This window comes from Hemitrygon akajei, chromosome 21, assembly GCF_048418815.1.
Source record: "Hemitrygon akajei chromosome 21, sHemAka1.3, whole genome shotgun sequence".
Classification (NCBI taxonomy): domain Eukaryota; kingdom Metazoa; phylum Chordata; class Chondrichthyes; order Myliobatiformes; family Dasyatidae; genus Hemitrygon; species Hemitrygon akajei.
The window spans coordinates 66,606,564-66,620,872 of NC_133144.1; the positions used below are offsets into that span (position 1 = coordinate 66,606,564).

The 14,309-nt window shown below is 42.2% G+C and overlaps 1 protein-coding gene across 1 annotated transcript in view; it reads left to right on the forward strand.

Annotated features, from left to right (window-relative positions):
- The window catches only part of wdfy4 (WDFY family member 4), a 427,205-nt gene that overhangs the window by 37,686 nt on the left and 375,210 nt on the right, over positions 1-14,309 (forward strand). Inside the window, exons 7-8 of the mRNA XM_073025649.1 lie at positions 3,898-4,084; positions 4,453-4,642. Of these exons, the coding sequence (XP_072881750.1) occupies positions 3,898-4,084; positions 4,453-4,642 (377 nt within the window). The remainder of the gene's footprint in view (positions 1-3,897; positions 4,085-4,452; positions 4,643-14,309) is intronic.

The following is a 14,309-nucleotide window of genomic DNA, read 5'->3' on the forward strand; positions in this document are numbered from 1 at the left end:
ACAGCGAGAAGAAAGCATGGCCTGAGTGGTGGGGGTCCCTGATGATGGATGCTGCTTTTCTGCAACAATGCTCTGTGTAGATGTGCTCAGAGATGGGGAGGGCTCTATCCCTGATGGACTGGGCCATACCCTTTACTTTTTGTAGGACTTTCTGTCAAGAGCACTGGTGTTTCCATACCAGGCTGTGATGCAACCAGTCAATATACTGTTCACTACACATCTATAGAAGTTTGTCAAAGTTTTAATTGTCATGCCAAATCTTCACACATTCCTAAGCAAGTAGAGACGCTGCCATGCTTTCTTTGTAATTGCACTTATGTGCTAGACCCAGAACAGGAGCTCTGAAACGCTAACATTGAGGAATTTAAACTTGCTGACCCTCTCCACCTCTGATCCTCTCATGAGGACTGTCTTATGGACCTTTGGTTTTCTCCTCCTGAAGTCAATAATCAGCTACTTGGTCTTCCTGACATTGAGTGAGAGGTTGTTGTTGTGGCTTGACTCTGCCAGATTTTCATTCTCCCTCCTAAATGCTGATTTGTTACCACCTTTGATTTGGCCTATGACAGTAGTAACATCAGCAAACTTAAATATGGTTTGCATGTGGCACATAGCCTTGTGGACTACCTGTGCTGATGGAGATTGTGGAGGATATGTTATTGCCAATTCAAACTGACTATGTCTACAAGTGAGGAAATCGAGGATCCAGTTGCACAAGGAGGTACCGAGACCAACGTCTTGAAGTTTATTGATTAGTTTTGAGGGGATGATAGTATTGAATGCTGAGCTGTAGTTGATAAAGAGTATCCTATTGTATGATCTTTGCTGTCCAGATGTTCTGGTTAAGTGAAGAGTCAATGAGATGGCAACTGCTGTGGATCTGTTGCACCAGAAAGCAAATTGGACTGGATCCAAGTTGCTTCTCAGGCAAGAGTTGATATATTTCATCACCAAACTTTCAAAACATTTCGTCACTGTGGATGTAAGTGCTACAGAATGATGGTCATTGAGGCAGGTTACCACATGTTTCTTAGGCAAAGATATAAGTGCAGCCTGCTACAAGCCAGTGGGTACCTCAGACTGCCAAGGCGAGAGGTTAACGATCTCAGTGAACTCTCCAGTCAGTTGATCAGCACAGGTCTTTAGTACTTGGCCTGGTATTCTGTCCAGAGCGGAGGCTCCCTGTGGGTTCACTCTCGCATGTTGGCTTCAGGGAGACTGAAATCACAGGGTCACCAGGGGCTGTGGCAGTTTTCATGGTCAAAGTTAGCACAGAGGGCATTGAGCTCACCCGGAAGTGAAGCCTTGTCACCTATGTCACTTGATTTTACTTTATAAGAGATGATAGTATTCAAGCCCTGACACAACTGTTGAGCATCGCCTGTTGATTCACGTTAGTTTGGAATTGCCCCTTCGTGCATGAGATGGCTTTCCGAAGATTGTACCTAGACCTCTTGTGACTTCCTTGGTCGCCAGACTTGAATGCCTCTGACCATGTTCTCAAGGATTGCAGATCTCACCGTTCACGCAGGGCTTCTGGTTGGGAAGACTGAATGATTTTGCAGGGACACACTCATCTACAACCGTTTTTATAAAGTCCATGACAACCATGCTGTATTCACACAGGTCAACAGACGAGTCCTTGAACATGGTGCAGTCCATCAATTTAAAGATTGGAATACAATTGGAAATGGAAGCACAGATCGTGATCCATGGATGGATTAGATATATTGTTCTACCATGATTTTGAAACTACGATTTATTATTTTGGTCTTAGAAAACTATGGATAACTTCTCCAGCTTTTGTTAAAAGGGTTCTGCCATGCTGTCAATTTAGAAGATTTCAGACAAATATTCATCTTGTTAGAATTTTATGCTTAAATGTATCAAATGGAATAAGTCTTACATTTTGTTTTTTAAAATTATTGAAATAAAATTAATACAAATACAAATAATTCTGCAGATGCTGGAAGTCCAGAGTCATCTTCTTCTGGAGTATAGGCCATGGATGACCTCCCCTTTTTGTGTTTATCAATGTTTCTATAATCCATTGTATCCGCTGTACAGGTGGTTGGTCTGTGCAGCTTCACCAGACCCTGGTTGGCCAGCCTTACCACTTTCACCTGTCATGACGGGGACATAGGATTGGACTTTGAGAGGCAGAAATCTAGAGGAACATACACAAAATGAAGGAGGAACTCAGCAGGTCAGGTAGCATCTATAGAGAGGAATAAACAGTTGACGTTACAGGCCTAGAACCTTTATCAGGACTCAATTTTAAAAATAAAAGTACTACTTGTTTTTACCTTGTTCGTTGAATATTTGAAGTTAATATTCATGGTAAAGGAGCATTCTTCCAATGTTCTTCCTAATGTCATCTCTGGATAATCAGGCCAGTGAATTCAGAATGATGTCATGGTTTCTGTTCAACATGAACAGAATGAAAACTGACTGATATTGCAACTTGAGGAGGCATTGATGTTCAAGCCGAATCAGTTCAGTGTCAGCAAGCGTCCTGAATCTTCTGGGGATAATTTTACATTTCCTTTTGCATTTCTTGAGGAGTGTTTCTTGTCAGGAGAACCTGGGCATAGGTTGAAGGTGGGAGGGAGAGAGATTCAAAAGGAACCTGAGGGGTAACTCTTTCACCCAGAGGATTAGACTAGATTAGATTAGATTCAACTTTATTGTCATTGTGCCGAGTACAGATACAGAGCCAATGAAATGCTGTTAGCATCTAACCAGAAATGCAAAGAATAGTGCTTACTGGAGTGCTTTGCGGTCCGATACGGGACAATTGTCATACCACACTGAGATGCAGTTGGTGAGTATGCTCTCAATGATACAGCGGTAGAAGTCCGTCAGTATCCTGGGACAGAGGTGAGCTTTCTTGATGCTCTGAAGGAAATAAAGGCGCTGTTGCGCCTTTTTGATCAGGATGGAGGAGTTCAGGGATTAGGTGAAATCCTCGGAAATGTGGACACCAATGAATTCAAAGCTTGATATACGCTCCACTATAGCTCCGTTGATGTGGATGGGGATGTGAGTGTGGCTCCTAACATGCCTGAAGTCCACAATGGTCTCCTTGGTCTTCTGGGTATTAAGGGCCAGGTTGTTGTCGGCACACCATGTGGCCAGGTGCTGGACCTTGTCCCTGTAGGCCGTCTCATCATCCCCTCTGATCAGGCCAACCACCGTGGTGTCATCTGGGAACTTGATTATGAAGTTAGAACCATGTACAGGAACGCAGTCATAGGTGAAAAGGGAGTACAGAAGAGGGCTTAGCATACAGCCTTGAGGCATGCTGGTATTCACGGTGAGAGTGGAGGAGGAGAGGTTGTCTAACTTAACAGATTGGGGTCTGTTAGTCAGAAAGTCCAAGGTCCAATTGCAGAGGGATGAGCTGATACCAAGCTGGCAAAGTTTAGCGATCAGCTTGGAGGGGGTCACAGTATTGAATGCTGAACTAAAGTCAATGAACAGCATTCTGACATAAGAGTTGGGGCTGTTGAGGTGAGTCAGGGCGGAATGAAGTGCCGTGGAGATGGTGTCCTCTGTTGACCTGTTGGTGCGATAGGTAAATTGATGTGAGTCCAGACTAGTGGGCTGCATATGGAACCAGCTGCCAGAGGAAGCGGTTGAGGCAGGTACATGAAGAATAGTTAAAAACAGTTTGGACTAGTACATGGATAGGAATGGTTTGGAAGGATGTGGGACAAAGGTAGGCAACTGGAAGTAGCTCAGATGGAAATGCTGGTTGGAATGGATGAGTTGAGCTGAATGTACGTATCGCTCTATTAATGAGATACATATGTATGTACTTACTCTGCAGTAACAAACCTTGACATGCAACTCCAAAATATCTACTAAACATTGACTGGTCTTTCTTTCCTGCAGGTGATGGTTAATTTGTGTACCCAAGTTTCTGCTGTGGAGGCAATGATTCAAAATGATGACCTTGGGCGTCTCATCTTTGCAGTTGTCTCCCAGTGGGACCAGTGTTCTTCTTGGAAGAAGTATACATCTCATGTACTGCGGGCAATTTCAAAAACACCTTCTAAAAATACTGTCAGATACCTTCATGGTGAGTACACACTTCCTCTTTCTGTACTCCTGTTGACATTGATGTCTGGAATTTAAATTTGTGTTAAATTTTACTTTCCTAAAGTGTGATTCTGCAGTTTTTACCGATAAAAATTAAAATTCAGCTCATTTCAGATGATTGTTTAGTTGAAGTTTGATAAATTTGTTAAAAAATATTAGAACATACTAGAACCTCCATCAATGTTCTTTTATTTTTGCTTGCATATCACTTGTACACGGCATGAAGGTAAGAAAGTGAATTAGCTGAGTCCATGGCCAGATCAGCCACGATCTTATTGAAAGGCGGAGCAGGCTCAGCGGGCCAGATGGTTCCTTATTCTTATGTTCTTATGTTATATTTTTTCACAGACGGTAATATTGTGCAGAAGTGCATTCAAAGTTTATCAGCGATGGCCAGCAGACTGCCAGTCTCTGTTGCAGCTCAGGCAGCTGTCAATATCATCTGCTTTGTGAAGGATTCCTGTCAGATTTCTGCAGAGTTACTTGCTGATTTTGAGAAGAACGAGGGTTACGAACTGCTGAATATAATGTTGCTTGGGTAAGTACAACTAAATCTCTTGATGCTTGGAAGGAGATTTGCATAAATAAATAAATAAAGTTTTGCTTTAAACGATGAACATGAGATTCTGCAGATACTGGGAATCCAGAGAAATGCACACTAAATGCTGGAAGAACTTGGGAGGTCAGGCAGCATCTATGGAGAGGAATAAGCAGTCAATGTTTCAGTCTGAGATCTTTCACCAGGATCAGGGGTTCCCAACTTTTCTTACGCCATGGACCCATACCATTAACTGAGGGTTCTGTGGACCACAGGTTGGGAACCCCTGATTGGGACTGTTTATAACCTTCCATAAATATTGCTAATCGGCTAAGTTCCTGCAGCAAATTAGTGTGATTCTTTAAACGAGGGATCACTTTTGCCCTTCTTTGCCGAGCCCTTCATCAACTTGCCCAACATAGAGTTACCTCACATTTGCTGTGTACATTTCTTGAATGTGATAATAGATTCCAGAGTGTGATAGAATATTCTTGAGTTTGGATCTCAAGTTGGGAAAGAGAATAGAACGTAGAACACAGATCAAAGTTTGCAGCGGGATATGCACCCGCTGGACAAATGGGCTGAAAAATGGCAGGTGGAATTTAATGTAAGTATGAGATGTTGCACTTTGAGAGGACAAACCAGTGTAGAACTTACACGGCGGCCGGCAGGGTACTGTGAAGTGCAGTAGAACAGAGGGATCTTGGAATACAGATCTATAATTCCTTGAAAGTGGCATCACTGGTAGGCAGCATCGTAAAGAAGCTTTTGACACATTGGCCTTTATAAATCAAGGGATTGAGTACAGGAGTTGTGATGTTAATTTGAAACTGTATAAAATGTTGGTGAGGCCTAATTTGGAACATTGTGTGCAGTTTCAGTTGCCAATCTACAGCAAAAATGTCAGTAAGATTGAAAAAGTGCAGAGAAAATTTGCAAGGATGTTGCCAGGACTTGAGGACATGAGTCCTCCAAAAGGTTGAATAAGGGACTTTATTCACAGGAGAATGAGGGGAGATTTGATAGAGGCCAACAAAATTAAGAGGGGTATAGATAGGGTAAATGCAAGCAGGCTTTTTCCACTGATGTTCAGTGGGACTACAGCTAGAGGTCATGGTTTAAGGGTGAAATGTGAAGTGTTTAAGGGGAACATGAGAGCAAACTTATTCACCTCAGGAGGAAGTGCCAGCTGAAATAGTGGATGCAAGTTGATTTCAACATTTAAGAGAAGTTTGGAAAAGTACATGGATGGGAGGGTTATGGAGAGCTAGGTCTGGGAGCAGGTTGTTGGGACTAGGCAGATTCATAATTTGGCATGGATTAAATGAACTGAAGGGCCTGTTTCTGTTCTGTACTGTAGTGTTTTATGACTCAATCAGTAACAGGCCCTTCAACCCATCATTTCTGTGTCGTCCATGCTGCCAATTTAAATTAATCCCATTTTTCTGTAGGTCCATATCCCTCTATTCCTTGTCTGTTCATGTCTCCATCTAAATGCCCCTTGTGTGGCTACCATATCTACATCAACCATCTCCCTTGTCAGCACCATCTAGACACCAATCACTATTTGTGTAAAACAAATGTCCTGCACATTTCCTTCAAATTTCCCCCTCACCTTTGAGCTATGCTCTCTAGTATTTGACATTTCTGTCCTGGGAAAAGTATTCTGATGCTCTGCCCTCATTCCTGTAATGTTACATCCAGAACTTCACACAATACTCCAAATGTGGTTAAACAGAATGTTTGTACATCTGCCACATGACTTTGACTTTTATACCAACACTAACCGATATGCTTTACACTGTCTTTATGATAGAAACATAGAAAATAGGTGCAGGAGTAGGCCATTCGGCCCTTTGAGCCTGCACCGCCATTCAGTATGATCATGGCTGATCATCCAACTCAGAACCCTGTACCTGCTTTCTCTCCATACCCCCTGATCCTTTTAGCCACAAGGGCCATATCTAACTTCCTCTTAAATATAGCTAATGAACCGGCCTCAACTGTTTCCTGTGGCAGAGAATTCCACAGATTCACCACTCTCTGTGTGAAGAAGTTTTTCCTCATCTCGGTCCCAAAAGGCTTCCCCTTTATCCTTAAACTGTGACCCCTCGTTCTGCACTTCCCCAACATCGGAAACAATCTTCCTGCATCTAGCCTGTCCAATCCCTTTAGAATTTTATACTTTTCAGTAAGAATCTCCCTCAGTCTTCTAAATTCCAGTGAGTATAAGCCTAGTCGATCCAGTCTTTCTTCATATGAAAGTCCTGCCATCCCAGGGATAAATCTGGTGAACCTTCTCTGTACTCCCTCTATGGCAAGAATGTCTTTCCTCAGATTAGGGGACCAAAACTGCACACAATATTCTAGGTGCGGTCTCACCAAGGCCTTGTACAACTACAGTAGAACCTCCCTGCTCCTGTACTCAAATCCTTTTGCTATGAATGCCAACATACCATTTGCCTTTTTCACCGCCTGCTGTACCTGCATGCCCACCTTCAATGACTGGTGTACAATGACACCCAGGTCTCGTTGCATCTTCCCTTTTCCTAATCGACCACCGTTCAGATAATAATCTGTTTTCCTGTTCTTGCAACCAAAGTGGATAACCTCACATTTATCCACATTAAATTGCATCTGCCATGAATTTGCCCACTCACCTAACCTATCCAAGTCACCCTACATCCTTTTAGCATCCTCCTCACAGCTAACACCGCCGTCCAGCTTTGTGTCATCCGCAAACTTGGAGATGCTGCATTTAATTCCCTCGTCTAAATCATTAATATATATTGTAATCAACTGGGGTCCCAGCACTGAGCCTTGAGGTACCCCACTAGTCACTGCCTGCCATTCTGAAAAGGTCCCGTTTACTCCCACTCTTTGCTTCCTGTCTGCCAACCAATTCTCTATCCACATCAATACCATACCCCCAATACCGTGTGCTTTAAGTTTGCTCACTAATCTTCTGTGTGGGACCTTGTCAAAAGCCTTTTGAAAATCTAAATATACCACATTCACTGGCTCTCCCCTATCCACTCTACTAGTTACATCTTCAAAAAATTCTATAAAATTCGTCAGACATGGTTTTCCTTTCACAAATCCATGCTGACTTTGTCCGATGATTTCACCTCTTTCAAAATGTGCTGTTATCACATCTTTGATAACCGACTCTAGCATTTTCTCCACCACCAATGTCAGACTAACCGGTCTGTAATTCCCCGGTTTCTCTCTCCCTCCTTTTTTTAAAAAGTGGGGTTACATTAGCCACCCTCCAATCTTCAGGAACTAATCCAGAATCTAAGGAGTTTTGAAAAATGATCACTAATGCATCCACTATTTCTTGGGCTACTTCCTTAAGCACTCTGGGATGCAGACCATCTAGCCCTGGGAGTTTATCTGCCTTTAATCCCGTCAATTTACCTAACACCACTTCCCTACTAACATGTATTTCCCTCAGTTCCTCCATCTCACTAGACCCTCAGTCCCTTACTATTTCTGGAAGATTATTTATGTCCTCCTTAGTGAAGACAGAACCAAAGTAGTTATTCAATTGGTCTGCCATGTCTTTGTTACCTATGATCAATTCACCTGTTTCTGACTGTAAAGGACCTACATTTGTCTTGACCAATCTTTTTCTTTTCACGTATCTATAAAAGCTTTTAGTCAGTTTTTAGCTTTCCATGTGCCAGCTTTCTCTCATAATCTTTTTTCCCTTTCCTAATTAAGCCCTTTGTCCTCCTCTGCTGGTCTCTGAATTTCTCCTAATCCTCATGTGTGCCACTTTTTTTTGCTAATTTATGTTTCTTCTTTGGACCTGATACTATCCCTAATTTCCCTTGTCAGCCACGGGTGTACTACCTTCCCTGGTTTATTCTTTTGCCAAACTGGGATGAACAGTTATTGTAGTTCATCCATGCGATCTTTAAATGCTTGCTATTGCATATCCACCGTCAACCCTTTAAGTATCATTTGCCAGTCTATCTTAGCTAATTCACGTCTCATACCTTCAAAGTTACCCTTCTTTAAGTTCAGAACCTTTGTTTCTGAATTAACTATGTCACGCTCCATCTTAATGAAGTATTCCACCATATTATGGTCACTCTTACCCAAGGGGCCTCGCAAGACAAGATTGCTAACTAACCCTTCCTCATTGCTCAATACCCAATCTAGAATGGCCTACTCTCTAGTTGGTTCCTTGACATGTTGGTTCAGAAAACCTTATCGCATACATTCCAAGAAATCCTCTTCCTCAGCACCCTTACCAATTTGGTTTACCCAATCTATATGTAGATTGAAGTCACCCATTATAACTACTGTTCCTTTATTGCATGCATTTCTAATTTCCTGTTTAATGCCATCCCCAACCTCACTACTACTGTTAGGTGGTCTGTATACAACTCCCACCAGTGTTTTCTGCCCCTTAGTGTTATGCAGCTCTACCCATATCGATTCCACATCCTCCAGGCTAATGTCCTTCCTTTCTATTGCGTTAATTTCCTCTCTAACCAGCAATGCTACCCCACCTGCTTTTCTTTCCTGTCTACCCTCCTGAATATTGAATATCCCTGGATGTTGAGCTCCCATCCTTGGTCACCCTGGAGCCATGTCTCTGTGATCCCAACTATATCATATTCATTAATAACTATCTGCACATTCAATTGATCTCTGATTTTTCTGACACTAATGAGATTTAAAAAACTGAGGCGGAGGACGTGGAAAGAAATGAAAATAGATGCAGTGATTTACACACAAAGATTTAAGCTGTTACTCCTTTACAGTATTGATGGGTGCTGGCTGCTCTGCTGAAAATTAAAGGCAGCTAACCACACATTCTAATGAATGGATTTGATGGACTATTTTTATCTGGTGAAACCATGTTTCACCAGATAAAAGTAAAACTAGAAGTTAGACTGCTAACAGGTTCAGTTAATTTGAGACAGTGAAACTTCAAGTAGATTGTCGAAGCACCTTTTTAATCTTGCTTTTCTTCTATGTTTTGATAAATTCCCACAAGGTGAGGACATTTTGCTACACTGATTAAAATTGAAAGTCTTGAAGAGAAAATAATCTAGAAGTTCGACCAAGTATTTTTTTAAATTTAGAGATACAGCACAGCAACAGGGCCTCCCAGCCCAACAAGCCCACGCCGTCCAGTTACACCCATTGACCAATTAACACTTGGGCATCACGGTAGTGTGGTGTTCAGTGCAAAGCTATTATAGCTCAGGGCACTGGAACTTGGAGTCCAATTCCAACACCATCTGTAAAGAGTTTGTAAGTTCTCCCGGAGACCTCGTGTGTTTCCTCCCACAGTCAAAAGATGTACAGGTTAGTAAGTTACTTGGTCATTGCAAGTAATCCTGTGAATAGGTTAGTGTTAAGTAAGTGGGTTGCTGGGCAGCACAGCTCGTTGGGCTGGGGGACTTGTTCCGCAACTTATCTTTCAAATAGAAATAAAATTAAAGTGCGTGAAGAAACCAGAGCACCTGGAGGAAACCAACACAGTGACAGGGAGAATGTACAACTCCTTCCAGATAGTGGTGGAATTGAACATGGATCACTAACCCTGTAATACCGTTAGGCTGGCTGCCGAGCTTCCCGCCACACACTATTGTGTATTTTTCTTTTTTTTTTGCTGTAGTGTGTTTATAAACCAGCTATAGAATGTAGCCAGCATCCTTCACAGAGAGTGGTGATGTCTCGGGGAACTGGTGGCAAATCGACTTGTTTCAAGTTCAAATTTATTGTCATTCAACCATATACATATACACCGCCAAATGAAACAACGTCCCCCACCCCTTCCCCACGTGCACAACGCACTACATAAAATCACATCACTGCTACAAATAAATTAACAAATAATAAAATATATTAATAATAAAATGTACTTTTGAATAAGCTGGTCAAATTATGGTGAAATATTGAGCTGTTCTGCATATTTTCACTTCCTAGCTCTTACCCTGTTGTCCTCTGAATCACGTCTCTTAATCTTCATCCAGAAACCTTGACTGCTTTTGCAAGCACCGTCCCTTCTTGATACTTAATACTGCTTGAGTGAAAAATGTTTCACTGAACTCTCTTGTAATTGCTTTGCCAGTTATGTTAAATCTGTAACACCTATGCAGTCAGTGGCTACATTACTAGGTATAGGAGTGGAACCTGGTGTGGTCTTCTGCTGCTGTAGACCATCCACTTCAAGGTTCGACCTGTTGTGCATTCAGAGATGCTTTTCTGCACGCCACTGTTGTAACATGTGGTTATTTGAGTTACTGTCATCTTCAAGGCACCTTGAACCATTCTGGCAATTCTCCTCTGACCTCTCACTTTAACAAGGCATTTTTAAGCATAGAACTGCCGTTTTCTGGATGTTATTTTGTTTTCCTCACCACTCTCTAAACTTTACAGACTGCTGTGTGTGAAAATCCCAGGAAGTCAGCAGTTTCTGAGAAACTCAAGCCATTCCATCTGGCACCAACAATCATTCCACAGTCAAAGTCACTTAGATCACATTCCTTCCCCATTCTGATGTCTGGTCTGAACCTCTTGACCATGTTTGCGTGCTTTTATGCATTGAGTTGTGGCCCTCTGACTGGCTGATTAGATATTTGCATTAACGAACAGATGTGCAGGTGTACCCAATAAAGCAGCCACAGAGAGTATATTCACAAACACGAGGAAATCTGCAGATGCCGGAAATTCAAGCAACACACACAAAATGCTGGTGGAATACAGCAGGCCAGATAGCATCTATAGGAAGAAGCACAGTCGACGTTTCGGGCCAAGATCCTTCGTTAGGAAGGATCTCAGCCTGAAACACTGACTGTACTTCTTCCTATAGATGCTACCTTTCCTGCTGCGTTCCACAGCACTTTGTGTGTGCTGACTGAGAGTGTATTAAGCTGTTTGACACTGGTAATTGGTACCCCCTGTTTATCCAATCAGTGGGGGTGGGAGGCAGTCTTATAAATGTTATTTATTTTATTGAGAGATACAACCTGGAACAGGCCTCTCTGGCCCTTTGAGCCACGCCACCCATAGGTGTCTTGTATCTATTAATTCCTTAAAATGTTCTAAACTGTTACACATACAAAAGATAATAAAATGGAAGTGTAAGTGCTTTAATATGGACACTTGATTTGTGCACTGAAAGCTACCGCAGTCACTAATGTGATTATTTATTAATTTATTGAGATACAGCATGGAATAGGTGCTTCTGGCCCTACAATCTCTGATTTAACCCTAGCCTAATCACGGGACAATTTACAATGACTAATTAACTTACCAACCAGTATGTCTTTGGACTGTGGGAGGAAACCAGAGCACCCAGTGGAAACCCACACGGTCATGGGGAGAACATATAAACTCCTCACAGGCAGCGGTGGAAATCGAACGCTGGTCGCTGGTACAGTTAGATGTTGTGATATCACAACACTGCCGTGCTGCCCCATTTCACTTGTTACCTGCCAGCCTGTATTCCTTCCTCTCTCCAGCTTCTCATTCTGGCTTCTCCCGCCTCCCTTTCCAGTCCTGACGAGTGGTCTCGGTCTGATGAGCGGTCTGACTGTTTATTCATCTTCACAGACGCTGCTTGACCTGCTGAGTTCCTCTAGTGTTTTGAGTCTCTAGCATCTCTACTTTCTGCTTGCATTTGCCAAATTTTTAATTTTCTCTGATAGTAGTGTTAACTAATTCCTATTTACAGTTCTTCATGAAAGCGCCTTAAATTTTTAACTCCTTGGTTGATTACATGTTGCCAGTGCCAGTGATGCAGCTGCAAGCCAGTGTTTTGTTGCACTTGTACAGACGTGACCTTGTGCATGAGAATCAACTTGACTTTGATTTTGCTTTAACAATGGCTGAAAAGAGACTAATCCAGCATCTCTATCACTCTACCTGATAATAGTAGTCATACATCCTTAGTTATATTCCGATAATCCACTGCATCTTCCGCCAGACCGTGGGACGACTGAACTCCCGGCCACCACCCAGGTCTCACCAGGCATGAAGCGCCAGTAGTGCTATACTTTTTTATCCTGTGTCATAAATGGACCTTATTATTTAAGTTATTTTTGATAATAATACTTAATGCATTATGTGTGAGTTATATGTACTATGTTGTGCATTTTGATCCAGAGAAAAGTTGTTTCCTTAGCTGGTATACTGTACATGTATACTTGTACTTCCCAAAGCATTGTGTCCAGATGCAATGCTCCAGATGAGGTTTACAGCTGATAATTTAAGATTAGCTTTATTTGACACATGTACTTCGAAACGCCGAAACGATCTGTGATATGTGTTATTAGTGTCAATGACCGACACAGTCTGAGGATGTGACGAGGGCAGCTCGCAAGTGTTGCCTTGCTTCTGGTACCAATATAGATGCCCACAACTGCACCAACCCTAACCTGTATGTCTTTGGGATGTGGGAGGAAACCAGATCACCCAGAGGAAACACACACAGTCACGGGGAGAACATACAAGCTCCTTACAGACAGTGGCAGGAATTGAATCCCAGTTGGTGATTGCTGGGTTGTAAGAGTTGTGCTGACTGCTGCGCTACTGTGCCCCCCCTTATAAAGTTTTACATTAAGTTCTGTACTTTTATGCCATATGCATCTAATCCTAAAGCTAATACCTTTTTCGAAACCTTATAAACTTATTCTTTCGAAGACTTGTACTATATATTAAATGGTGGAACAGACTCGAGAGGCCAAATGGCTAATTCTGCTCGTATGGCTTATATGCAGACTTATGGCTTTCTGTCACAACCTTATTAAGATCATTTCTTTTAATTAATATTTCTCAGTTAATTTATATCCTCACTCATCCCTGCATCACTTCACATTTTTTTGACGTTGAATCTCAGCTGCTTTGAGTTTAGTGCCACGATAGCATGGCAGTTAGCACGAAGCTATTAAACCTCTGGCTGTTGGAGTTCAGAGTTCAGTCCCGGTGTTCTCTAAAGAATTCTCTGTAACTCCTCCCCTGGAATGTGTGCATCTTCTCCAGGTGCTCTGGTTTCTTCCCACAGTCCAAACATGTACCGAGTAGGTGATATGGTCATTGTAAATGTGCTCTGATTAGTTAGGGTTAAATTGGGCTTGTTGAGGTTTGCTGAGTGGTGAGGCTCGAAATGCCTATTCTGCACTGTAAGTAAAATAAAATATTATAACAGCGTTGAACAGTGAGGATTTCAATGAACTGCTAAGGATCTTTCTACTCAGATATGCAGGGGAATAAGAGTGCCTAACTCAATTAATTAACATTCTTAATCGCTGCAAGGCAGTAGTGATTTCCTTTCCATTGACAAAATTAGATTAAGTTTAACAGGAGATGGAAGGGTGCAAGTTAGATGAGCATTCTCCACAGATCCAGTGTGACAATTCTCCATTTCACATGATCATCTACCTGATGAAGGGTCTCGGCCCAAAGCACCAATCATTATTCTCCTTCATAGATGCTGCCTGGCCTGCTGAGTTCCTCCAGCATTTTGTGTGTCTGTTTTCAAGATTTCCAGCATCTGCAGAAACTCTTGTGTTTATGTTAAACTACCCAACAGTTCTCTCAGTGAACGGGAAAGGTGCTGTAAATTTGTGTATGTGGTCCTCCTGAGAAATGGGCTAAGATAGCCACAGTCATTTTGTCTGACTTTAGGTGTTATATATTT